Source organism: Squalius cephalus (genome assembly GCF_949319135.1).
Source record: "Squalius cephalus genome assembly, chromosome: 5".
In the NCBI taxonomy this organism is placed as follows: Eukaryota; Metazoa; Chordata; class Actinopteri; order Cypriniformes; family Leuciscidae; genus Squalius; species Squalius cephalus.
The window spans coordinates 16,822,250-16,846,335 of NC_137126.1; the positions used below are offsets into that span (position 1 = coordinate 16,822,250).

Sequence of the window (24,086 nt, forward strand, 5' to 3'; positions counted from 1 at the left end):
CTTTCTGACAAAAAGCCAAGCGTCTTCCCTTTATGCTAGTTTCTCTGTTGGACAGTGTAATTTTAGAAAAAGCTGTTGATTAAATACCATTTGATCTCATATTGTGTAAAAAAATTTTCTCTGAACTGACGATTATTTTCCTCATCCGTTTTTGTGGAAGCACTGTTGGTCCAGTAGAGGTGTGTGTGTGCCAGTTTTATCTTCAGTAGAGGTGAGTGTATGTGCTATTGTTGCTCCAGTAGAAGTCGCTGCTCTCACTGTTTTCATCGCAGCAGCACTTTTAGAGGAAGAAAGCGACCGGACGGCTCACACTCGCCGATAACCAACCCAAACCTCCAAAAACCACTTGAATTTATATTTTAGGTAAAGGATACACACATCACAAGATAATTTTCACCATATTGCTTTTCAGAATTGCTCGATACTAACGACTGACACTGTTTTTAACGCTTTACGTGCCTCATTTTTGGGAGTAGCTGTTAGCTTTAGCATCTCTGGGTTTGGTTCAGCGCGAGGTCAGCTAACGCTAACTAGCCCTTTAATGCTCAACATTAACACATTTATCGTCTAAAATACGACACGGAAACGCAAGGGTCGCTGACATACGGGTTAAAACATTACTTTGGAGTTATTTATATTAGGTGTGGTCTAGCTTATAGCTGTGAAACCTTTGACAGGAGTATGTGATTAGCTGATTAGTCAGTCATGGCGCTGGCTGATTGTAGTGCTGCAGCAGTGTTTATGCTGCTTTAGCTCAGTGTCACGTTACTCTTTGCCTGTATACATTTCAATTACCATAACTATCGTGCTTGCTTGTCACCTATACATCATCATTATCCTGAATTTGCTTTGTCCCGATCTCTCACTACCGAGGTTTGGTGATCTTATGGAGGAAAGGGGAAATGTGCCTTTTAGACAATAGTAGGACATTTGGTCAGCTGAGCGCTGTTTGATTGCTGCCAGTGTGGTTTCATTTTGTTGTTGTGAATGCTGAATATTTGATTTATTTCGACTGTTTATGAGTTAGTGTCATTTTAAGCTTTGTATAATTTTTCTTTCTGCTTTCCAGTGCAAAAATGACGACTGCACCATATAACTATTCCTATATTTTCAAATATATCATTATTGGTAAGTGATCAGTTTGTTTTCTACAATACACTGTTTTTTATCTATCTATCTGTTCCATAATATTTAATTATTTAGTGGACGTTTGGTTTGGCTCTTATATGTGTGTGATTATTTGTTGTGTATAGGTGACATGGGGGTTGGAAAGTCATGTTTACTCCACCAGTTCACAGAAAAGAAATGTAAGTGCCAAAGGTGGTATGAATTACACTAAAACAAGGAATCCTTAAAGATGCACTAAGCGATTTCTGGTAAATGCTGTTGATTTTTGAAATCACCCAAAAAAAAAAAAAAAAAAAAAAAAAGGATCACACCCCTATCTTGATGCCTCCGCCCCCACATTCATGTACACGCAATGCAACACAGGCAACAACTATGACGGAATCTGCTGTGACTGCCGCCCGAGGGTATGATTTCATCAATAAGTGAAAGCAATTAGTGTTACTATGATAATGCAGGTCGAATGTCTAATTGTTATTTAGCTCCTCTACTCCTTCAATGGCAAAGTCATCCCTTCCAACCCCAAAAAATAAAAAGTTTTCATGAACAGGTCCCTACATTAACACGATAGTCCAAAGTAACTAATATATTACACATGTGACATAATTAAGGGGCTATAGAGATCACTAATAGGGGAAACAAAAGAAAAAACAAAATATTAGGAGTGTTATCTCACTTTTTGGACACACTTATTGACAATGCTTGAAACAGGCGGTGGAGGAGGTTTAGATGTTCCAGGCTTATAATGACACATGAGTAAATATTCAAGCAAAAGACATGATATCTTAGTTCTGTGAAACACAACAAAACCAACGTTATTCGTGTATCGAGAAGAAATAAAGCAACCTCGGCATCTTTTTTCAGGCCTTCCCGCACCTTAAGGTCTCTCCAGCGTTAGAAAGCTTCTCCGATATTAACACGGGTCCCACCTCTTGTCTGAACGTAACCCTTCTTTTAAAAGGGATATTCCCTTAGCCTTTTCCTCTTTAGTATTTTTTCTGCCATCTCTCTCTCTCTCTCTCTAATGACTGTCTTGTGCACTGAGCTCTCTCTCCTCCCCCATCATGAGTGGATACGCCCCCTACTGCTGATTGGCTACAAGTGTGTTTTGGTGCTATTTCCGATCCACTTTTCAACAGCGTTTTTCATAAATCGCTTGCTGCACCTGTTTATTGAGGCACAGGCTAATACTAAATACATTTTTGTTGTGATACTGGAATTTCTAATATGCAAATGTATTACTTTATAAAGTAACATCGCCAACTACTGGCCTGGCATGCATAATATGGAATTTTTAGTCGTTTACACGGATGTGCGTGTACGGGGATCGTTTTGATAATGTTCTCGTCTGTATGCAAGGAAAAACATCTCAGATTTGTCTGAGACGTTGTCATGTAAACACAGCCTTAATATCTTCACTTGCAAGAATAAAAAAAAAAAAAAAAACTCAAATCTTTTATTTTGACGGAGAACTGTAGGGAAGCCCTTAAAGTTTTGTGACAACAGGTTTACTAACACTTCCAATTACAAATCTAGTTGAAATGCTACAATCATCTGTCCACAAAAATGGGAGATTACGCTAATGTGCTAAAGCATAACTGCTGCATGTTGCATTCCCAAATGCATGTTAAATCAGAGCACATGCAAAGATGGAGTTTGCAGCATTTACTGTGAACCGAGTTGCTCTGAGATGCTGAAAACTCCAGATCATGAGCTACTCGTGTGTAAGAACACTGCCACGCTCTGAAACACGCAGTGCAACAGAGAGATTTATAGATATTGCAAAAAAGAGTATTGAAAGAGAATTTTAGTATCTGTGTATCAAAAAAAATTTTTTTTTTGACCACATATGTTATCCTTTTTATGCTGATTATGTCCTCATTTTAAACAAGGAGGCTTCAAAAAAAGTTCTTCATTGCTTGAATAACTTCTACTTTGTATCTTTTTAGTTATGGCTGACTGTCCTCATACAATTGGTGTTGAGTTTGGCACACGGATAATTGAAGTGAGCGGGCAGAAGGTGAAGCTTCAGATTTGGGACACGGCAGGGCAGGAGAGATTCCGTGCTGTCACACGCAGCTACTACAGAGGAGCCGCCGGGGCCCTCATGGTGTATGACATCACCAGGTAGACCAATACTCTGATCGCATTGAGGTTACATGTTCAATGCTATCTTTTGAACTGCTCTTTTTATTATTTAAGCCTGAAGGAAAATATGTGATTCGTATTTGTTTTTGCAGGCGAAGCACGTACAACCACCTCAGCAGCTGGCTGACTGATGCCAGGAATCTCACCAACCCCAATACTGTGAGTTCATTCTGTTTTAACTATAACTTAAGCCCAAACTTGGTACACGTGATGCTTTTCAATTTTGTTAAAATGGTGTTGGGGCTTCATTCATATTTTACCTGCAGATGTGGTTTGCATGAAGAGCAAACTTGAGCCTGTGCAAGACAATCTAAATCTTTCCTCAGGTGATCATTCTAATTGGTAACAAAGCAGACCTAGAAGCCCAGCGTGATGTCACATATGAAGAGGCCAAGCAGTTTGCTGAAGAAAACGGTAAGGTGGTTGTAATTTAAATTTATAAATGATTATTGATATCTTTAAAGAATCTTTAAACTTGAAATTAAAATGCAAAATCATATTTCTTTCTATTTTCCCTCAAAAACTATTGTTTTTATTGAAGAACATACAGTTCTGTAATATAGAACAAAACTTCTGGAATAACAAAACGACTTGGGGTAAATTTAATATGTTAAATTAAATGTTAATTCATTGTACTTTGTTGTGGGGGTGGGATGGTTTTTAGTCCATTTATTGTTGTTGTTGTTAACTGAATAGCTCAGATCCAAATGATAAAGTGGTCCACTGTTGAATTGACTTCAAGGCTAATACATTGCCAAACATCCCACACTCACTACAGTCTTTTCAAACAGGTTTGTTATTCCTTGAGGCAAGCGCAAAAACGTAAGTGGCCTTTATCTGCCATCAGAGCGTACGCACGTAATTTGTCAAATTCCCAGTGCGATATTTCAGTTCTCTTTAGCATCTCTGCATATGTCCATCCAACAGAGGTGAGAATGTGGAGGATGCTTTCCTTGAAGCCGCAAAGAAGATCTACCAGAACATTCAAGACGGTAGCCTGGACCTGAACGCGGCCGAGTCAGGGGTCCAGCACAAGCCTACCGCCCCCCAGGGTGGGCGGCTCAGCAGTGACGCACAGCCTCAGAAGGAGGGCTGCAGCTGTTAATGACCATGGAGACTTCACTCTCTCTGTTTCTCTATTCCTTCCCCTCCCAGATCCCACCTCTGACTCCCTCTGTATCTAAAAGTCTTTCCCCTTCCAGTATGTTTGCTCATGGAGACTGGGGCCAGATGGCTCTGTGTGATGGAGGTGTAACATAATTCATGCTCTATTCTTTCCCACCTCCCCTTCTCCTCTGTATTCCCTCACTTGTTTTGCTTGTTTCTCATACGCACACATCCCAGTGCTCCCATTAAGCACTCAAGGGAGGACGGCTCCTCCACTGAACACTAATCCTGAAGAGAGAAGATGATTGTCGATAAACTGAAGAAATGCTGGGTTTATCCTTTACAGATGTGATGTGCGTAACTATAAACTAAACATCTCATGTACAGGGGCTGTCTGAATACTAGAGTAATGTAAATGAAATGGAAATATTGGCAAACGTTATTCGTGTTGAAGTGATCAGGAGAACATGCATCAACATTGTATGTAACATTTTGTTAAAAATCTAAAACTGAAATATTGTATTCTGTTTTAAATTAGAGTTTTTGCAGTTCACATCCAATCACCAAATATTTATCCCTGTTTGTACCTATTCAGGAAATAATATACATGTACTATACAAGATTAGTATTGTTCTGAGAAGAATCTCAATGGAAGGTCCATTGTAAAAAAAAAAAAAAAAATCAGCTATGGCTTTGGTCGTTTCAGACAGTTATTTTAACATAGTAACTGTTATAGTAATATATTGAAGAGGCTGGGACACATTTTAGGTCCTGAAGAATGTTTTCCGCACTTTGCAGTTTTGATTTGGTTTTTTTCCGAGGGCCTGGAGCTGGTTTTGTGTTAAGATCTTAAGTCTACAAGGTTTCAGATCCCCTTTCGGGCTGTTTTTGAGCATCTGTAAATATTTCAACATCACAGTAGCTTTAGAAACAGACCAGCAGGAGAAACATGTACCGAATCTTCAGGCCCTGCAAATTGTCATCATATCAAGATATTCATATTGTTTTTACATTGATAATTTCAGTTGCCTTATGCTTTGCTTCTGTTCACTCTGATGTGCTGCCCTTTTTATTCATAATCCTCATGTAGCTTTTATCGAAAGAATTCCAGCGATTCACTTGTAATAGAGATTTTGCCTTTTCAAAACATTCCATTAAATTGATTTCCAAACACTGGTCATCTTTTGCGCTGAGCTGAGTTTCTTGAAGGTTGCTTAAGCATGATGCACGATATGACTGCTTTAACAGGCATCATGGTTTTCCCCTAATCCAAAGGGAGTTCATAAAACCCTACAATTTATGAATATGTAACGAACAGGCCACCACAGCATGAGAAATATCATTGTGGGAAAATTTAGCCCTGATCTGATTAGTACAGCATCTTGGAAAAAAACTACTTAAAATGGGCTGATGCGACAACCAGCAGTTTTCTTTTTTCCATAGATGCACATTTGCAGTGGACCGATAAAAAGGCAAAACCAAGCACTCCAAATATGATTTTTCTATAAAATTTGTGTATTACAGTAGATTTTAGATGTTTTGTAAACTGAAAATCCCTTTTTAATTTGTGTTTACTGTCTTGCTTTTTCACATCTTAATGACATCTGCAAAAATTAATCTGCTATTGAACTCAAGTATGTCTTCTGACTGTAAGTGACTTTTATTTGTAATTATGTTAATAAAGACAATACTTTAGACTGAGTTTTTGTCCACATATACAATTGATCAAACTGTATATGAGCAATAGTGAGAGACATCTTGGAACATGAGAAACTGGACAAGAAACGAGGCTAGTAATTGTGTGCAATTCTCGCTTTAATTAAAGTATTTGATTTGAGACAATCTATATAAAGAGAAGTGCTGTAATAAATACTCTGCATATCATGGTTTCGAATACAAGATCATTTTTGACAAATGAAACTAATTCATTCCAGAGCACAACCTTTTTTTTGTGCGTCACATGATGAAACCTGCATCTGTTTCAACTGTAAACACCCACAAAACATTCACAAGACATTACCTACTTTAACATGAACAAAAGGCATGTAACAGTCATTAATAATTTCATAAAGCAACAACAAAGAGGTAGAGAATGAACTTTCACCGTCTTATTTTTTCCCTTAAGTTTCAGTTTCCTTGTTTGTATGGAAACCGAAACCAGTTTGTTTTTTTTTTGTTTTTTTTTTGTGCTGTAGAGAAAGGTTTAAACATCCAGCCTCTGCCCTAACCAAAGGAGGAAGTTGAGACTGTCTTGTGGATTTGTCTCAATGTTTGCCCTTTTCTTAGATGTGGGGTTTAATCGAACAGCTCCTCATCTGTACTCCTCTGTAATTACCTGCTTACATAATCCGATAATAGAAGATAGTTTCTTCTTTATAAATGCTGCATGGTTACTATTCAGTATATGCAATTATGATGTCAATACAGAAGTGCCAGTGGACCATTGTTTCTGATCCCTTACATCGGTATGTTTTGGCAGGGCTTCCAGGTCACTCAAATAAGAGGAGTCTTTGGAAGAGTTGCCAAGGAGCTGGTCCAGTTTGTCAACATGTCTGCGCAGACCCTGAATGCTGTCTTCAGTCTGCAGTCTGCGCTGACTCAGAGCCTCTTGCTGGGAGAACATGCGACTGCGCAGTTGAACCTGGAAACCATGGACAGACATTCAAATCAGCCCTAAGATTTCAAATCTTCTCAGACAAAATCTAAATCAAATTCTAATAATATAAAGTGTTACCTTATCACAGGGGTGTCGGGCCAACGTCCTGCAGAGTTTAACTCCAATATGCCCCAACACACTTGCTTAGACATTTCTAGTAATTTTGGAGACTTTGATTTGCTGGTTCAGGTGTGCTTAATTAGGATTGGAGCTAAATTCTGCAGGATAGTGGCCCTTAAAGATCAGGGGCCTCATGTATAAAACCTTCCATAGATTTCATCCTAAAAGTACGTATGCCAGAACCTGTGCAAAGTTCCCTTTTTAAAACCTCCACCCCGTCTCCTCCCATCCACGTGATACCATGTTTAACAGAAGGCATTAGGGAAATAGGAGATAAGGACCATGTGCCGTCACATCCCATTACTAAAAATCATTCAGTATCCTTGCCTTGTTTTACAATAAATAAATCAATATTGTATAAAATACATTTCAGAGAAGAATTATTCTCAATCACAGGCCAAATAGTAGACTATTTTTAATTGCTTTAAGCAAATCAAATTTATGCAATTTTGCCTATAAGATATACATATTTTAGGATGGTTTATATATTTTTAATGGAAATAGACTTGCAGTGTAAATAATTGTCTGACTCAGCGCGTCACTGACAAAAACATTAAAAAATTTAAATAAACGTGGATATCTTATCGTTCCCTTCAAATACAATAGTGTTTTTCATAATATTGGGAAGACCCCGAAAAATGATTATCATTAGGCTACTGTCTGTCTGTCTGTGCACGACACCAACAGCACCTGCGTGCAGCAGAGGTTTTACAACCTACTGTTACTGGACTGATTCAATCTGGTCAATGAACCGTTCGATCACCGAGTGACTCCTTCAGTGCCTGTCATTATACGGTCTATGTTGCTAAGCCATCTGCTTAGATGGAGTAAGTGCGCATCATTGATCATTATCCGCACAAACGTTTTTTCTCAGAACATCTGTTATTTAGAACACAGTTCAAAGCGGAATTACCATGCGCCAAGCAATCCACGCTGTAGTTAAAACATTAAAACACATCATGCCACAGGAAAAGTGTTCAAAAGCAGCGCATCCACTACAAATATTTCTATCTAAACTAATATAAAAATATTGTAACTTCTGGATGATGATTTCATGAAATTTCAGTGCTTAACTCCATTAATGAGAGTGGCATATTTCATCTAAATGTGTATATCAGTTGTAAAACCAAGTTTAAATCATTATTTTACTTCATTACTTCGCTCACTCCAGTAAAAGACTGCGTACGCACATATTTATGCCTGTGTGGAAAATGTGTACGGACATTTCAATGCCTTTTTTGCGCGTACGCAACGTTTATTCATCAGGCACCCCTGCCTTATCAAATGATCAAGATATTGGCTGCATCCTTCGAAGGACTCGGACTTCAAAGGTCTTCCCGAGCGTTGTTACATGGGACAGTATAGCCTACGGAGGATTGTTATTGACGCCTAGAATATGTGACAGCTGCCGTTGACGTGGGGCAGTAACTTTTGTACTGGACTTAAAAGTTATATTCAACTGCCCAAACACAAAACAGGGTTCACAGCCTGTCTAAATATGGTCACCATGATCCATTTGTGTACAAAATAAAGAGTATAAATAAACTATATAAAAATCACATCTAGATCATTTGAGTAAGTAGAACCCAAAACCATTTAAGAGTGTAATTCGGCAATTTCTTTAAAAAAATTCTGTCGTCACTGGCGCACAAATAATTCTGTGGTATGAAAAGCCACGAAGGGTCCATCTGTTTTATAATTTCACGGGAAACGAAGGGCACATTTCAAGGGCGCATTTGAAGGAGCCTTCGAATTGGGACAGCATTTGTCACGCCGTAGTGATGCAATCGGCCTTCGAAGGATGCAGCCTCTGAATTGGGACAACAATTGAGATCCTGATTAACTTAACTGTACCTTCAGGTGGTCCTCCTGCTGCCTTAGTCTTTCCCTCAGTGCTTCCCCTCGCCACTGTTCATCCTGTTAGTAGAAAATGATCAACATTAGCCACATTCATTGCATCTCAACTCCTGATTAACAAAACAGAGTTTGCAAATGTGCCAGGTTAGAAACTTCAGAAGCAGAAAGAGATTTAAGAGCTGAAGAAAATGGATTGTGCCCACAAGTCATATGAGCTACTTCTTGGTGCTTTATCCTTTTGGAGCTCCCTCTGTGTTCAATGGATAGATTAATCAGACTTTTCAGTGATAAAATGCTGAATAAATGTTACTTAAGAGCAGTGGTTCTCAACCTTTTTCACTCCAAGGCCCCCTTCTAATATCCACAACAATATTCAAAGGCCCCCTATTTTATTTTCAAAACTTTTTTTAAACCAAGTCCTTGTTTCTGTAAATAAAAAAATATATATTATATTATTTAATTTTTATACTTATGTTATACTTTTATACTTATTCTACTGCAATGCACTATTTTTAACCAATGAATTTACGTGACTCTTTCAGTTGGGATTAAGGATTTTTTAAAATATATATATATATTTTACTCAAATTGTACCCGATAAAATATTTTAAAGCTCAACTAGTAAACTAGTAAAAAATGCATTATTCATTATAAAAATGCCCACTGTGTTTTAGATTTTATTAATTTACCAGGTGTACAAGTCACACTTTTAGAATTAGGCTTCCTCATACAGTATATCCAGGTTTACCAAGACAGTGGGGAGCCTGGTTCTTCAAGGAACAATTAAATTAAAGGGATGGTCCGCCCAAAACAAATATTTCATCATTTATCATTCTGTGGAACTACTGCGGATATTTTGAAGGTGGTTCATAACCAAACAGATCTAGTTCCTATTTACTTCCATTATTTATTTTATTTTTTTGTAGATATAAGTCAATGGGTACCAACAATCTTAAAAATATCTTCTGTCATGTTCAGCAGAAGAAAGAAAAGTATACAGGTTTGAAATGAGGGTGAGTAAATTATGACAGAATTTTAATTTTTCCATTATTTTAAATCATTTAATTCATCATGAGGCCTTCTAGATGTTTGCTGAGTCTCCCTAGTGGGTCCCGGCCCCTGATTGAGAACCACAGCTTTAGAGTAATCTGTGCACTTTTACACCGCTATCTCCCATTCTAACACACTTGTTTAAGAGGTGCATATGAAAAGCCTCACCTTAGTGTTGTATGCTGGATTCCCCAAGGAGAGCATAACACTAGGATGATTCTCTTTCAGGCTGTCTGTGTCTGAGGAGGCGCTAGAGGGCGACTCCAGCTCCCTCACCCCACTGTCTATCTCCACTTTCATCTGTGATCTCACAGAGCGCACGCTGTCCTTAATCTCACATAGCCGAGAAACTCCTTCCTCTTGGCCCTGCAGCTGAGAGAGAGGCACATGACAGTCATTCATCTTTCTCATATCTCACTGATAACCATGTACAGTAACATCACATGTGCTGCAAAATTAGTTACAGCCCAAACAAGTAGAACAAGTACAACTAATACGTTTTATCTGCAACAGATCTATAACAGTAAACAGATGTGGTGTGTTACAATGCTATTTTCTGTTTGTACCTTGTCTTTGAGGCAGAGCAGCTCTTGGGAAATAGTGCTGAGCTGTTCCTGCAGCGTTCTGGCTTGTTTATGGTTTTCTTGAGCAGCTTTTTCCACAGTCAGCAGGTCCCTTTGGAGCCGCACACGCTCCTGAAACAAGCTCAAGTTAGTCTGTCGGCTACAAAGTATAATAAAACTTACAGCCGGAGCTGACTAAAGACCTCGTAAAAAGAAGGAATGTTAAAATAAAGCCAGCACAATGTACCCATTTACAATGGTATCATACTTGCAAGTCTAAAGGCCCGTTCACACCAAGAACGATAACTATAAAGATAACGATAATGTTCTAAAAATCGATACGACACAGAGAAACAATATTTTTGCAATCTCTTTTTTAGAACGATTTTATTCCATCCGATGAACGATACAAACATAGACAGCCGATCAGAACCCATCCTGCTTTAAAGAGCTCAAGCATTTAAAGCGGCAGACAAACACGTGCTTAGAATAAACAGAACGATATCGTCCGCTGGTGTGGACGCTAATATAGTTATCTTTATAGTTATCGTTCTTGGTGTGAACGTGCCTTAATTGGGTTAAGTTGAGCTTGATGATCTCAAAATTGCCAAATATCAGCTGAATGAAGTTTATAATGTTGTTATTAAAGGGTTAGTTCACCCAAAAATGAAAATTCTGTCAGTAATTACTCACCCTCATGTTGTTCCAACCGCGTAAGACCTTCGTTCATCTTCGGAACACAAATTAAGATATTTTTGATGAAATCTGAGCTATGTCTCACTCCTCCATAGGCTGCTATGTGACCGAAACTTGCTGGCCCAGAAAAGTTATTAAAGAGATCGTTAATATAGTCCAAGTGACTCCACTGGCTCAATCTTAAGTATATCAAGCGACGAGAATACTTTTTGTGCGCAAAAACAAACAAAAATAACGACTTTATTCCACTTTTCATTTCCTTCTCTCTGGGCCTCGTAGTGTTTTTGCGCTGCGCGTCTGTGTTGCACGTCATCACGCATCACACACATGACCGGCGTCGGCCAATAGTGAGCCTACGTGGTGACGTGAACACAGACGCGCTGCGCAAAAAGACTACGCGAACCAACTAGAGGCCCAGAGAGAAGGAAATGAAAAGTGGAATAAAGTCGTTATTTTTGTTTGTTTTTGCGCACAAAAAGTATTCTCGTCGCTTGATATACTTAAAATTGAGCCACTGGAGTCACTTGGACTATATTAACGATCTCTTTGATGACTTTTCTGGGCCAGCAAGTTTCGGTCACATAGCAGCCTATGGAGGAGTGAGACATAGCTCAGATTTCATCAAAAATATCTTAATTTGTGTTCCGAAGATGAACGAAGGTCTTACGCGGTTGGAACAACATGAGGGTGAGTAATTACTGACAGAATTTTCATTTTTGGGTGAACTAACCCTTTAATAACTAAAACTATGAAAAATAAAGCTGAAATAAAATATAAATATTAGAAGAAAAAAAATAACCTTAAAAAATTTAATAAAATAAGTTCCTGTCAAAGTACTAAAATTAAATTAAAATTAAGTTAAAACTAAACCATAAATTAAATAAATTAAAGGTAAATAGAAATATAAAAAAAATACAAAATTACTACATAAAATTACTATAACTTGAAAACTGAAAATATAAAAATAACTATATAAGTACTATAAAAGTATATAAATAATACTAAAATACTGGAATAAATGGCATTAAAGTCGACATGAAATCAAAATGGACCCTATTTACTTTGTTAGCGCATTTTACTAGTCTTGTGGTGAACAATTAATCCGTGCAAGTTAATACACAGAAAAAATCTTTAATAGAATTCGGAAAAGTTACTTCCGGTCTGGAATGGCGTTCCTTTTCTGATGATGTCAGTTTGACAGATAAAACGCTTAACCACTCCCCTCAAACTGTTAGTCTGCTATGAGCAGAGATGGAGAGGAGGAGTGCTAAAGTAAAACCCTGCCCTCTATTCAATATTCCGTTTTACTCGGAAATACGTCACAGCACTGTAGAAAAGTCGTTTGCAACTTCCAGTTCATGGGGACTTTAAAAGATATTTTTCGTGCATATAATGAAAGAAAACAGACATTCTTTAAAATATATTTTTTTATGTTGCTCAGAAGAAAGTAAGCCGTGCAGGCTTGGAATGACAGAATAAAATGTTGGAATTCTATAGCACTAGGCAACAGCTCCAGTGCCCATTAAATTGCCAGTGTATTACTAATGGGTCCCTGACAATCACCTCTTCCACTCCCAGCAGTCTTTGCCTGTTTGTGTGGCTGTGGTTCCTCTGGGCCTCCTGACGCCCCTCAGCGCTGGTCCTGTCAGACAGCAGAGCCTCCTGCAGGCGATGGGTCTCCTCAACAGCATGCTGGAGTCTGATGTCCCGCTCACACACCCTCTGCTCTGAATACACACTCACACTTCAGTACTTAAAGGCAAGTCGCTCTGCGCTCACCAGACTAAACGTAAGGGACCACGTGGTAATGCAGCTCACCCAGTTCATCCACCTGCTCTTGTAGTGCAGTGCACTGTTTGTGCTCCCTCTGCAGGTCCATTTCTGCGACTGTGTCCTGCTCCATCCGGTCCAGCCTCAGGGCCAGAGCTCTGTCTAATGCCTGCAGCTTCTGCTGCTTCAGCCTGTGCTGGTGCTCCAGATCAGTGCTCTGCTGCTGCTGTACCCTCACCATCTACCCACAGGACACAAACATGATGACCTCATTACTCCTAGAAAACGGTCACCTACATCATTTCTTAGACATAATGATTTTAAAGGTTAGTTCACCCAAAAAAAATGGAAATTCGGTCATCATTTACTCACCCTCATGTCAAACCCTTATTGGGTGGTCACAGTTTTTGTCGAATCCACATGGCTGGGAATTAAGTGTGAGGGCAAAATAATTTACAACGCAATTCAACGCATCATACATCTTCACTGTTAACAAAAGACTAATTACTTTTTCCCGCAGAATTTTCTAATGTGATCACAACTTCTGTTCGACTTCGAAACACAAAAGATAGTTTCAAAGAAACCTGAAAGATTTTTGTCCCTCCATTGAAAGTCCTTTAGGCAAAAAACTCAAAACTCAAAGTTCAAAAAGAGGTGAGAGAGAAGTACTTTGACAAACTCTGTAACCTCATTCAACAGTTTTCCAGTTATTAAGAAACGGACCAAATTCAGATGTTACTGGGGAAGCTTGTTCTTGTCATTTTATTCATTGATTTTATGAATAAAATCAATGGCAACTGTGACCACACCATTTTGCAAGCTCTCCATTGGCTTCCAGTCCAATTTAGGATCGACTTTAAAATTCTACTATTTGTGTATAATTGTTTACATAACTTTGCTCCTAACTACTGATCTATTGTGTCCCTAACCCTCCCAGAAGTTTAATATCTGGTAACCTTAACTTACTGACAGCCCCTTGCTCAAGACTAAACGCAGAGATAGAGCCTTTTCGGTGGTGGGGCCTTGATTGTGGAATAGCTTGCCAGTGCAACTTACAGCAGCACCCTCTTTACCAGTTTTTAAATCTCTTTTTAAAACTCATTTATTGTCCTTAGCTTATAATATATGTTAATTGTCGCTCCTTTTTACAGCCCTTTGGTCAGTCTTGAGGCCGTTTTAAATGTGCTTTATAAATGAATAACATTAACTTAACAAGTTTTTGTTAACAAATACAAATATTACTTAGTCTTGTCATTACTTGTTTTGCATATAATGCGTTGGCAATATTGTATGTCAACACAATCATGTCAATAATTGAAAACTGAGATTGAAACTTTTTGGAGGATAAGTAATTGATGACATAATGTTCATTTTTGGGTGAACTGTCCCTCTAACACGTCTAACGTTCATCATCTAGTTTCAAAGGTAAAGATAGTATCTCGCTTCACCTTTTCATGTTCTTCAAGCTGTGTCTGTTTCATGGCTACTTCTGCCTTGAGCTCCTCCAGCTGCTGCCCCAGTCGGTCCAGTCTCTGTTGTCTCCTCCTGATCTTCTCCTCTTTCTCCTGCAGTCCAGCCTTTTGCTCCTTTTGTTGCTTCACAAGCTCTTCCCGCTGCCGTGTTGCAGCCTTCACCTCCTAAACATGATCAATCAAGAGAAACACTTTTCATGCTAAATAGAAATGCACAGAAATTTCAGTTTGAGTGTCTAAATCATTAACCGAAATAGTGATGTTTAATTAGCACTTTTTCTGATGGTGCGTTTTGACTGTCAGTATCTATTTAGTCCACAAAACGTGCATAACACTCTACAACAGGTAAACGTGTCTTTTGTGCTAGGGTTGGGTTGACAATATGGATTCCTCATTTTAATAACAATAGTCTTTGTGCTTTGTTAATTTTGGTTAAACAACGTCTCAGCTTTCAAATTCTATCAACAGATCAGCACGAAATAAACATGATTGAACATCAGAAGGTATGTAGAAAGGAAAAGTACAACCAACTGAATTGTATCATGTTTCAAGTAAAGGCACGTAAAGGTGTTTCAACTGTGGAAAAACGTCAATAAATAAGAAACAGAAACAATTATATAATTAAAAAGGTGATATAAAAATGTGCAATTAAAATTTTTTATATACACATTTTTATATTAAACTGTTTATACAAGTTTTGTTTTTTGTTTTTGATATGATTATTAAATAAACTATTTTCGGTTTCAGTTTTTTGGCTAAATGAATACCGCTAGATATGCAGCGTTTTGCTGTTAACTCACCTCTCTGATCTCATCTAACTGAGTTTGAGATTCCATCAGCTGTTTCTTCAGTCTGCTCAACTCTTCTGTGGGTAAAAACAAGCATTTCAGAGTGTTTATTTTCACAGTGCATGAAAACCAACAGCTGATGTTAAAGTAAGGCTGCTGAGTGGATACCCTCATGCTGCTGCTGCGCGGCTGCCGTGTCTCTGCTGATCTCCTGACGCAGATCATGTGCGTGTTTCTGCTCCTGTTGTAGTTTGTCCAGCTCAGTCTGTAGTCTGAGAAGCTCTGTTTCTGCTGCCCTCGCCCTCGTCTCTGCTGCTTCCAAACACCTGAAACCAAGTCAAGTCACTATTTATATAGTGCTTTATACAATATAGATATACAAAGCAGCTTTACAGCGATAAACAGGAAAATAATGATCAATAAAGCAAAAATAATTAAATTCTGCTGTAAAAAAACATCATTCATCTGAAGTCAGTTCAGTGTTGATTCAGTTCAGTTCAATAACTGTGTAAAGTTCACCAATTATGAAATGAGTTCAATTCAGCTATAAACTGCTCTGCAGAAGTCAATAGTAACGTTATTCACTTTGAGTCAGTTTAATGTTGATTCAGTTCAAGTCAAATAAGCTATAAAGCAGCTCTGCAGAAAACAGTGTGATCATGTAGCTCAGGGATGCCCAATCCTGCTCCTGGAGGGCCAGTGTCCTATAGAGTTTAGCGCTAACCTGCCCCAAACATACTTGACTGAAAGTTTCTAGGGGTGCTTCTCAAACGGATGGCTGCCACGTCATCAAGTGGTGCCGAAGGCTGTCTTAATTAGAACGTTTTGAACATTTCATGTCCTTCATTCAGCTCATTTTGAAGGATGCATCAAGTGTATCCTTCGCATCCACCCATAATCCTTTGCACACACTTCAATCCATGAAAAAGAACTGATGGTAAACGAGGAAGCACTGAGTTTCTCTGAGTTCATTATGAAATGTAAGACAAAAATATTGTTTTTGTAGAAGAAAGGCATACATGTTAGCTTTTGTTTTGATGTAAATTAATCACTTAAGACTAAACTACCATTAATGTAAGCACTGGGAGACCACAGATGCTTGTCATTTCTGTACTATTGTGAAAGCCAGTTAATATAAAGGTTTTTAATGCAAAGTATTTTTCCAAAATTAAGTTGTAATTGTATTTTTGTGCCCTGATCGTGGGGGCGGGAACATGTGTGACGTAGTAGCCATGCGCATTCTATTCAGCCATTCAGACTCATTCTATAGTTTAATGCTGAGGAGTTTTGTTCTCATCCAATAACTAAAGAAAAACAATCAAAATCAGCCACACCATAAAGATAAAACTCAAGTCATTCTTTATGATTTTTTTTAAGCCTGAGATAAGTGGGTATGGAAGATGCATATTTTTTGTTTGCTATATTAAATTTGTATCTTTGATGAAAATATAGGTATTGTTGGATATTCTGGACAAGAACTGCGCACTTAGACACTAAGGAACCACCTTGTAAATGATTGATCGACATAAAAATATAAGACATAAATCGACCAACCATTGTTATGTTAGACTTTAACTAATGAGGCATTTAGAGGTAGATAAATCTGAAATCATATTAATTTTCATGATGATGATGATAATAACTAAGATGTAGCTTCATCAGATATTGACTTTCCAATATGACTCGAAAGTCTCTAAAGATTGTACAGACAAAAGAAATGTGATTTTTTTTATTTTAATTTTCCATACCTGTGAGCATGTGTGCGTCTGGCCTCCAGGTTTCTGCACTGTTCCTGCAGGCTGCTCCTCTCTTTGGCTGTTTGCTGTTGCAGGTCTAGGCTCTTCTGTTGGAGGGTGTGCAGCTCTGCTCTCTCTTTCTCCAGCAGGTTCATCTGTCTCTCAGCCTCCCCACGCTGCTCCTGCAGCTCTTGCTGCACATGCTGCAGATCCATGCGCACCTGAGCAGAGGAAGCTCACATCAAACATCAGCACAGACAGTACAGGTGAAGACGGAAAAATGTTTAGGACTGACCTCTAGAAGAGTTTCCTGGCTCTTCTCTAGCTGGTCCAGTTTCTGGTTATGTTGCAGCTTCACTCCCTCTAATTCCCCAGTCTCCAACTGGACCATTTCTAACACATGCCTTAGCTCTAAACACACAAATTCTCAACATTAATTGGGCGAACCAAACGGATACGATTTTCATTCATTCAGACTTATAGTAATTTGTCAATTTCTGCACCACAAGCAGTAGTTCTTTATTTTGTAACTTTATATATGGATATGTCAGGATAACCTTATCTCTTATACATTACTTACTGACCAATACATCACAGAAAACCAGACCAAAATTTTCAAAATGTCAAATTTGAATGGTCACGTGATTGAAACGTTTGCCATTTTCAGTAAAGCAGTGGCTTTTGGTGGCTTTCTTTTCACTATTAGAGTGTGCAGGCTTCCGTTTGGATCTGTCTATTTGGATCTTTTCAGTTTACGCACCTCGTTTTGGACTTTTTGAAGGTGTGGTGAGTTTTTGACTATTTCACATTTTAATGTCAGCAGAGGATTGGCTCTCAAAGGAAAGTGACTGTTCCGTCAACTGGCCAGAAAACAAGTTTCCAAAAACACTCCCTCTCCACCTCTCGTCTGCCACTCACACCACTGTTTGAGACTGACGTCAAATTATGTTAAACTGATGTCATGACATGTCAAACTCTATTGTAACAGACCTGCTGTGTGTTTTTTGATGGCTGAACGAAGGCTCTGCAGGGTTTCTTCTTCTTGCTGCTGATCTTTCTTACACTGCCCCAGTCTGGCTTTCCTCTCGGACAGCTGAGAGTCCAGCTCTCCTTTCTGCACGGCCAGAGACTGGAGATCCACGCGGAGTTCCTACACATATCCAGACCGTTCATAAATATTCATCCTAAATATTTCAACACTGCACTAATATTTTGTGCATGTAAAAACCTGAATGCGCTGGTGTAAGAGTTGGGCATCCTCTTCTCCCTGTCTGAGAACATCCAACAGGCCCTGCCTGTGCTGCTCCACACTAACTCTCAACACCTCCTCTTCCTGTTTCCACTGCTCCAGCTTCCTGTCCAGCAAAGACAGCTCCTCCTGCTGCAACACCACCTGTATCCCACACAAAGTCACATTGATGTAATACTTTTTCAGCTACACAATACTGTTCAAAAGTTTTGGGTCGATTTATAGTGAAACACTATTACTTTCACTACAATCTATAATTAACACTACAATCTTTTCTATTTTGGTATGTTTTAAAATTGACTTTATTCCAGAGATGGCAAAGCTGCATTTTCAGTAGCCATTACTTCAGTCTTCTTTGTCACATGGTCCTTCGGAAATCATTCTAAAATGCTGATTTGGTGCTTAAGAAACATTTATCATCACGGCTGAAATTTCTTGTGGTGCTTAAAGAAAGTGTGAAAACTGATACAGTTTTTTTTTTTTTTAAGATCTTTTGATGAGCAAAATTTTGGAAGAAAAGCATTTATTTGAAACAGATATTTTGTTGCATTATAAATGTCTTTACTGTCGTTTTTGAATTATTTAACGAGTCTTTGCTGAATAAAAGCACAATTTCTTAAAAAAGAAAAAAATCTTAGTGACCTCAAACTTTTGAACAGTATTTAGTTGATACTGAGTGGTGATTTTCAGAGCTGTACTTGGTATTGTTTTGCTTCTTTACACATGTGTTACCTGAGTGTTGAATTTGTCCAGCTCTGCTTTGCGTTGTGTTAGGCTGTCTTCTGTCTCTCTGCAGCTCTGTAGCAGTTTCACCTCCAGGCTCTGGGTCTCTCTGAGCTCTTTCTCAACAGTTTCCAGTCTATATACAAGAGACAGACAGTTCAGTGGAGAGAAATTTTCTGCATTCAGTGATTTACTGAAATTATAGTTGTAGCACCTGTCAGTCGCTCTATCCAGTTTTCTGTTGACTTCTTGAAACTTTGCATCTTGACATGCGAGGACCTCCTCTACTTCTTTCAAAGTGTGTTCTTGGTCCTGTTTCCTTTTCTGCAGCTCCTTAACCTCCTCTTGAAGATTCCTTTAGTAGCACATTTACATGTCTCATTTCTTGTTATTAGCAAGTTTTCCAGCTCAAACTAAACTTGATGCAGAATCACAGAAGAGCCTTAAAAGCTAAATTGCTGTTAAAAGTTTTGTAAACCATTCATAAGTTGATTTCCCCAAAAAGTGTAAACACTTTTTGTCTAAACAATAGCAGATGGGAAAAGTGTTTGGTAAACCTTTTTGAAATGGTTATTTTTGCAATTCTGTTTGGTGTCACTTATGACGTATTCACAGCAGCTGAAAGGATTCAGAACTGAAATAAGTCAAAATAAAAATCAATGTGTGGTATTTGTGTTCACCTGAGCTGTTGTTTGGTTCGGACCAGCTTTGTGGCGCTGTCTTGAGCTCTCTTTTCCATCTCCACCAACTCTCGTTCTGTCTCTTCCGCTCGCCTGCTGGCCTCATTGTAGCGCTGCATGCTCTCTTTAGTCTGCAAACCCACATGCATTAGATCATTAGCAACTTGGAAGTTGACATATACATGTAATATTTAAGAAGCCCAAAGTTAGGGAAGCTAATTTAAAAAAAAATTATGTAGTTAAATGTAACCAGTCAAGTTACTCTTTAAAATAATAATAACTGATTTATATTTAATATTTTCATTTATTTAATAATTATCATTTTTAAAATGTAGTTTATTCCTGTGATCTCAAAGCTGAATTTTCAGCATTATTACTCCAGTCATCAGTATCCCATGATCCTTCAGAAATCACTTTAATATGCTGATCTGCTGCTCAATAAACATTTCTTATTATTATCAATGTTGAAAACAGTTGTGCTGCCTATCATAATACATGTTTAAGGATTATTTGATGAATAAAAATTTCTAAAGAACTTATTTGAAATAGAAATCTTTTGTAACAAATTTCTTTACTGTCAGTTTAATTGCTGAATAAAAGTATTAATTTCTCTATAACAAAAAAGAGACTTATTTGACACTAAACCTTTCAATGGTAGTGTATTAATTGATATAAATAAACACTAAATTATTAAAAAAACTAATAAAAGCCTTAATTTATATAATTAAATTAAAACTGTGTGATAAACAGCAGTATGTAGCTAAATATTTATTGTGCAGGAGGCAATGATTGAATCAGTGATTTTTGTAAAATACTTTTTTTGTCATCTTTATATATATGACACTGAAGAATTGATAGGAAAGTGGAAGGAGTGAGAGAGGACGTGAGCTACACTGGACTACTGTAAGGGGCAATTCACACAATTCAAGCAGGTCAGTGGAGCGAAAAGGTCTGGAGATGTGTTTTTTAAAAGTTTAACTCATTTTAACTTGAGCGGCGCGTTTTTAGAATGGCGCATCATGCACGAAATGCAGAAAAAGACAAGAAGAAGCAGACGCAACGGTTAAACACGTCCGTCTAGCACATGTTTACATTGATAAACAATGGAAAAGTAGCGCAGTGGAATGGAAAAACGCGTTCTGTGTGAATGGCCCCTACTGAAAAATATATTTAATAGCGTGGCTACGCAACAGTGTCGGACCTTGGCTCGAGTGTCTTTGAGCTCTGTCTTAGCCTCTAGAAGCAGTCTGTCAGCTTCTCTGAGCTCTGCTCTGCGCTTCAGCAGGGTCATCTCCACACACTCCACCTCTCCCAGCATACACTGCTCCTCCTCTGCATGCAATACTGTGCTTTCCAGCCCACTCCTGATGAACCAAAACAATGAAAGGCATTAGATATTCAGTTTTATCCATAACATGTAGTTTACATTTCAGAGATGCTGTGTGTTATACTGAGTTGATATTGAGTAAGATATATTGGTGTTAGCATGCTCACTGACGTGTGGCGCTGCAGTGTGTGGATTTTCCTGCGCAGACGTTTGATTTCCTGCTGTAGCTCTGTTGTTTTTTCCTGCAGTGTGTGCTTTTCTTCTTCAGTGTGAACTTTGTCAGCACACTCGTCTCTCAGCCTTCGCTCTGCCTTCTTCAGATCTCGCTCCTGAAACACATACCAAAACTACTTATCTTATAAAAATTAAGACCATTTCCATGTACACTACCATACATTCATTTGGGATCAGTTATTTTTTTTATGTTTTTAAAAAGAAGTTTCTTATGCTCACCAAGGATGCATTTACATAACAGTAAACAGTAATACTGAAATATTATTATAATTTAAAATAACTGTTTTCTATTAGAATATATTTGAAAATGTAATCTGTTTTACATTTAACATTTAATTTTCAGCCACCATTACTCCAGTCTTCAGTATCACATGATCCTTCAGAAATCATTCTAATATGCTTAGGTGCTCAAGAAACTTTATACAGTATCAATAGTTGCTTTCTATATCAATCACTACATGCATTCTACCAGCCAACCGTGCTGAGGATTCCGGGTCGAGAATGGTTTGTAATTGTGACGTGACGTCACATCCAGGAAATATAACTGGAACCGTTTGGCTCGATAGTGAAAAAGCAGCTAATGTTATCAGTTGTGCTTCTTAATGTTTTGTTGAAATTGTGATTTTTTTTTAGGATTCTTTGATGAATAGAAAAGTTTGAAAGACTTGCTGTCTTTTATTCCATGCTGAATTTTATTCCATCTTACTAACTCCAAACTTTTGAATGGTAGTGTAGTATAGTGACAAAAAACAAACATTAGCACACAAGAATATAATTTGCTAAATATCATTGCAAAAGTTCGTGATACTTCTGATCTCATTTGGACATTAATTGGTTAATAATATAATATAATATAGTTTTTTTATTCATATTTTCTCGTAATATTGGGTTTTTTAGTCCTTACATTATGCACACATAATCAGAATATGACCAAATTCTGATTAATATTGTATTCTGATTAATATTGTAATATAATCTTGTGTTAGTAAACACTGTCAATGTAAAAATGTAATGTTAAAATAAAATAATAATTGAAATTAGTATCTCTCACCAAGTCCTGATGTCCTGGCACATTACAGTGCAGCGTCCCACTGGGCACCAGAGGAATAGTAAGATTGCTGGGAGGAAGACCGAACACCAGTCTGGCTCCATCAGGAGGCGTCCCACAGAGGACTGTACTTGAGCCAGTGGGCAGGCCAGGTACAGGGTGACTGTAGATAAATGAACCGGGGGGAAAAGCGGTGCCATCCGGTAGAGTAAATCCAGCAGAGCCAGATGGAGGCGTGAAACGTGTCCCCTCCATATCGCTCTCTCTTCCACTGTCTCTGAACATCTGAGCATCTGAGGAAACATGTGGACAGATATTAAAGCTTTGACATGATATTCATCACCATGATTATGTTGAAGAGAAAGACTGTGGCACTTGCCTCTCTTTCCATGAGCGTGCGGATGGGGGGAGTAGACCCAGTATCCTCCATTAACAGGAGGTCTTCTCTCCCTGTGTGCTCTGTGGCCTGACCGTCGACCTCTCTCAGGTGACTGAAGGTGCACAGAGTCCAATCCTGAGTCTTGTGTGCCCTGAGATCCCAAACTAGGGGCCTGAGGACAAATAACATGCTGATTATAATACAATACACTTACAAGAGTATTCCTTTTCTAGTGCTAAAAGAACATGTTTCAAAACATGATTTCTTACATTCTGATTTGATGGTACATAGTACCAATATCCTGTGTTTGGCAGGGGATCTCCTAAACTGGACAGGAAGTTATTCTGCTGTAGAAGAGTCTCCCTCAGGACTCCAATCTCTTCCAGCAGCTCTTCTAGATTTCCGTTGTTAGCTAAACAAAGCACAATATATAACAAGTCTATTTTTGCACTGAAGGAAATGTGCATGGTGCTTGCTTGGCCACAGAACACAGCACCATGAGGCTAGGGTGTTTGTGAGGTGTTACCATGGAAAGATGACAAACAAACCTTCTTTGGATTGTGCAAGTTGATCTTTGAGACGTTTGGTTTGAGCCTGTTGCTTTTTCAAGGTTTGGTTTAATCTTTCCAATTCTTGCTGTTGAATACTAGAGTTTGGGACATTGCGGAGATTCCCATCTGTCTCATGAACCTTCATTCAACAGAAATCAGGGAATGCATTAACGTACAATGTACAATGGGGACAGGGCATTAACAAACTAAAATCTCTGACAAGTGAGATACTGGAAGTCATCAATTTCCAAATGAGAGTAGTACAGGAGCTGCGTGGAGTTCCAATCATATACGTACGTACATAGAATTTTCTGATATTTCGATTTGAGCTTCGGGTGCACTGAAATACCGCATTTGAACTTTTGCAGCTAGAACATAAGCGACTGCCTGACAAGATGTGATGCATTCTAATCAAAACTATGAGCATGATATGAGAAATACAAATATTTTTTAATTAAACTGATATCCTTTAAACACTATTTCTGTAAAATAGGCAGTTAAAGGTCTTTAAAATTAACCATCACTGAACTTACAAAAGCTGGACAATGACACTATTTTCTTCTCGATCTGCTGTACAGCCGAAAACAAACTTTGTTGCATTATTTTCCTGTTATCACTGTAAAGCTGCTTTGAAACAATCTGTATTGTAAAAAGCGCTATATAAATAAAAGTGACTTGACGACTTATACATAATTATTTACACTGATTAGCTCTAGAAAACCTACTATGCTTTTCTTCCAAATGTATTGGCAGTAATTTGTTCTGTGTGCACAAATTCATACATTCATTATTCATTCATTTTACCAT

General features: G+C 38.2%; 2 protein-coding genes across 8 annotated transcripts in view; one reads left to right on the plus strand and one right to left on the minus strand.

Moving 5' to 3' along the window:
* Window positions 1-209: 209 nt before the first annotated feature.
* rab14 (RAB14, member RAS oncogene family) lies at window positions 210-6,077 on the plus strand. Of its 2 annotated transcripts, none has more exons than XM_079870576.1 (8): window positions 210-363; window positions 1,070-1,128; window positions 1,254-1,307; window positions 3,075-3,252; window positions 3,366-3,432; window positions 3,600-3,687; window positions 4,065-4,095; window positions 4,201-6,077. In XM_079870576.1, the coding sequence occupies exons 2-8, from the start codon at window positions 1,077-1,079 to the stop codon at window positions 4,376-4,378; spliced, it is 648 nt and encodes a 215-aa protein (XP_079726702.1). In that variant the 5' UTR covers window positions 210-363; window positions 1,070-1,076; the 3' UTR covers window positions 4,379-6,077. The 2 variants fall into 2 exon arrangements, with proteins under 2 accessions (XP_079726702.1, XP_079726701.1); XM_079870575.1 differs by lacking the exon at window positions 210-363 and adding an exon at window positions 750-921.
* Window positions 5,621-24,086, minus strand: part of cntrl (centriolin) — a 36,519-nt gene continuing 18,053 nt past the window's right edge. For 5 of the 6 annotated variants that reach the window (XM_079870542.1, XM_079870539.1, XM_079870538.1 and 2 more), the window contains 22 exons: window positions 23,277-23,418; window positions 22,998-23,140; window positions 22,729-22,900; window positions 22,353-22,642; window positions 21,239-21,396; window positions 20,942-21,104; window positions 19,741-19,871; window positions 19,275-19,415; window positions 19,070-19,196; window positions 18,317-18,481; window positions 18,079-18,238; window positions 17,384-17,499; window positions 17,101-17,309; window positions 15,521-15,678; window positions 15,365-15,429; window positions 14,541-14,729; window positions 13,141-13,333; window positions 12,886-13,049; window positions 10,630-10,758; window positions 10,232-10,435; window positions 9,011-9,073; window positions 5,621-7,021 (listed from right to left, as the gene is read on the minus strand). In XM_079870542.1, the coding sequence (XP_079726668.1) occupies window positions 6,791-7,021; window positions 9,011-9,073; window positions 10,232-10,435; window positions 10,630-10,758; window positions 12,886-13,049; window positions 13,141-13,333; window positions 14,541-14,729; window positions 15,365-15,429; window positions 15,521-15,678; window positions 17,101-17,309; window positions 17,384-17,499; window positions 18,079-18,238; window positions 18,317-18,481; window positions 19,070-19,196; window positions 19,275-19,415; window positions 19,741-19,871; window positions 20,942-21,104; window positions 21,239-21,396; window positions 22,353-22,642; window positions 22,729-22,900; window positions 22,998-23,140; window positions 23,277-23,418 (3,513 nt within the window). In that variant the 3' untranslated portion in view covers window positions 5,621-6,790. The remainder of the gene's footprint in view (window positions 7,022-9,010; window positions 9,074-10,231; window positions 10,436-10,629; window positions 10,759-12,885; window positions 13,050-13,140; window positions 13,334-14,540; window positions 14,730-15,364; window positions 15,430-15,520; window positions 15,679-17,100; window positions 17,310-17,383; window positions 17,500-18,078; window positions 18,239-18,316; window positions 18,482-19,069; window positions 19,197-19,274; window positions 19,416-19,740; window positions 19,872-20,941; window positions 21,105-21,238; window positions 21,397-22,352; window positions 22,643-22,728; window positions 22,901-22,997; window positions 23,141-23,276; window positions 23,419-24,086) is intronic. The other variant, XM_079870537.1, reaches the window with a different exon arrangement.

Bases quoted from the DNA above. Each gene is read 5' to 3' on its own strand.
- rab14 (XM_079870575.1), top strand. From the start codon at position 887: ATGGAGGAAAGGGGAAATGTGCCTTTTAGACAATA. The intron at 922-1,069 runs GTAGGACATTTG...TCTGCTTTCCAG, and splicing joins AATGTGCCTTTTAGACAATA to TGCAAAAATGACGACTGCAC. The intron at 3,433-3,599 runs GTGAGTTCATTC...ATCTTTCCTCAG, and splicing joins ATCTCACCAACCCCAATACT to GTGATCATTCTAATTGGTAA.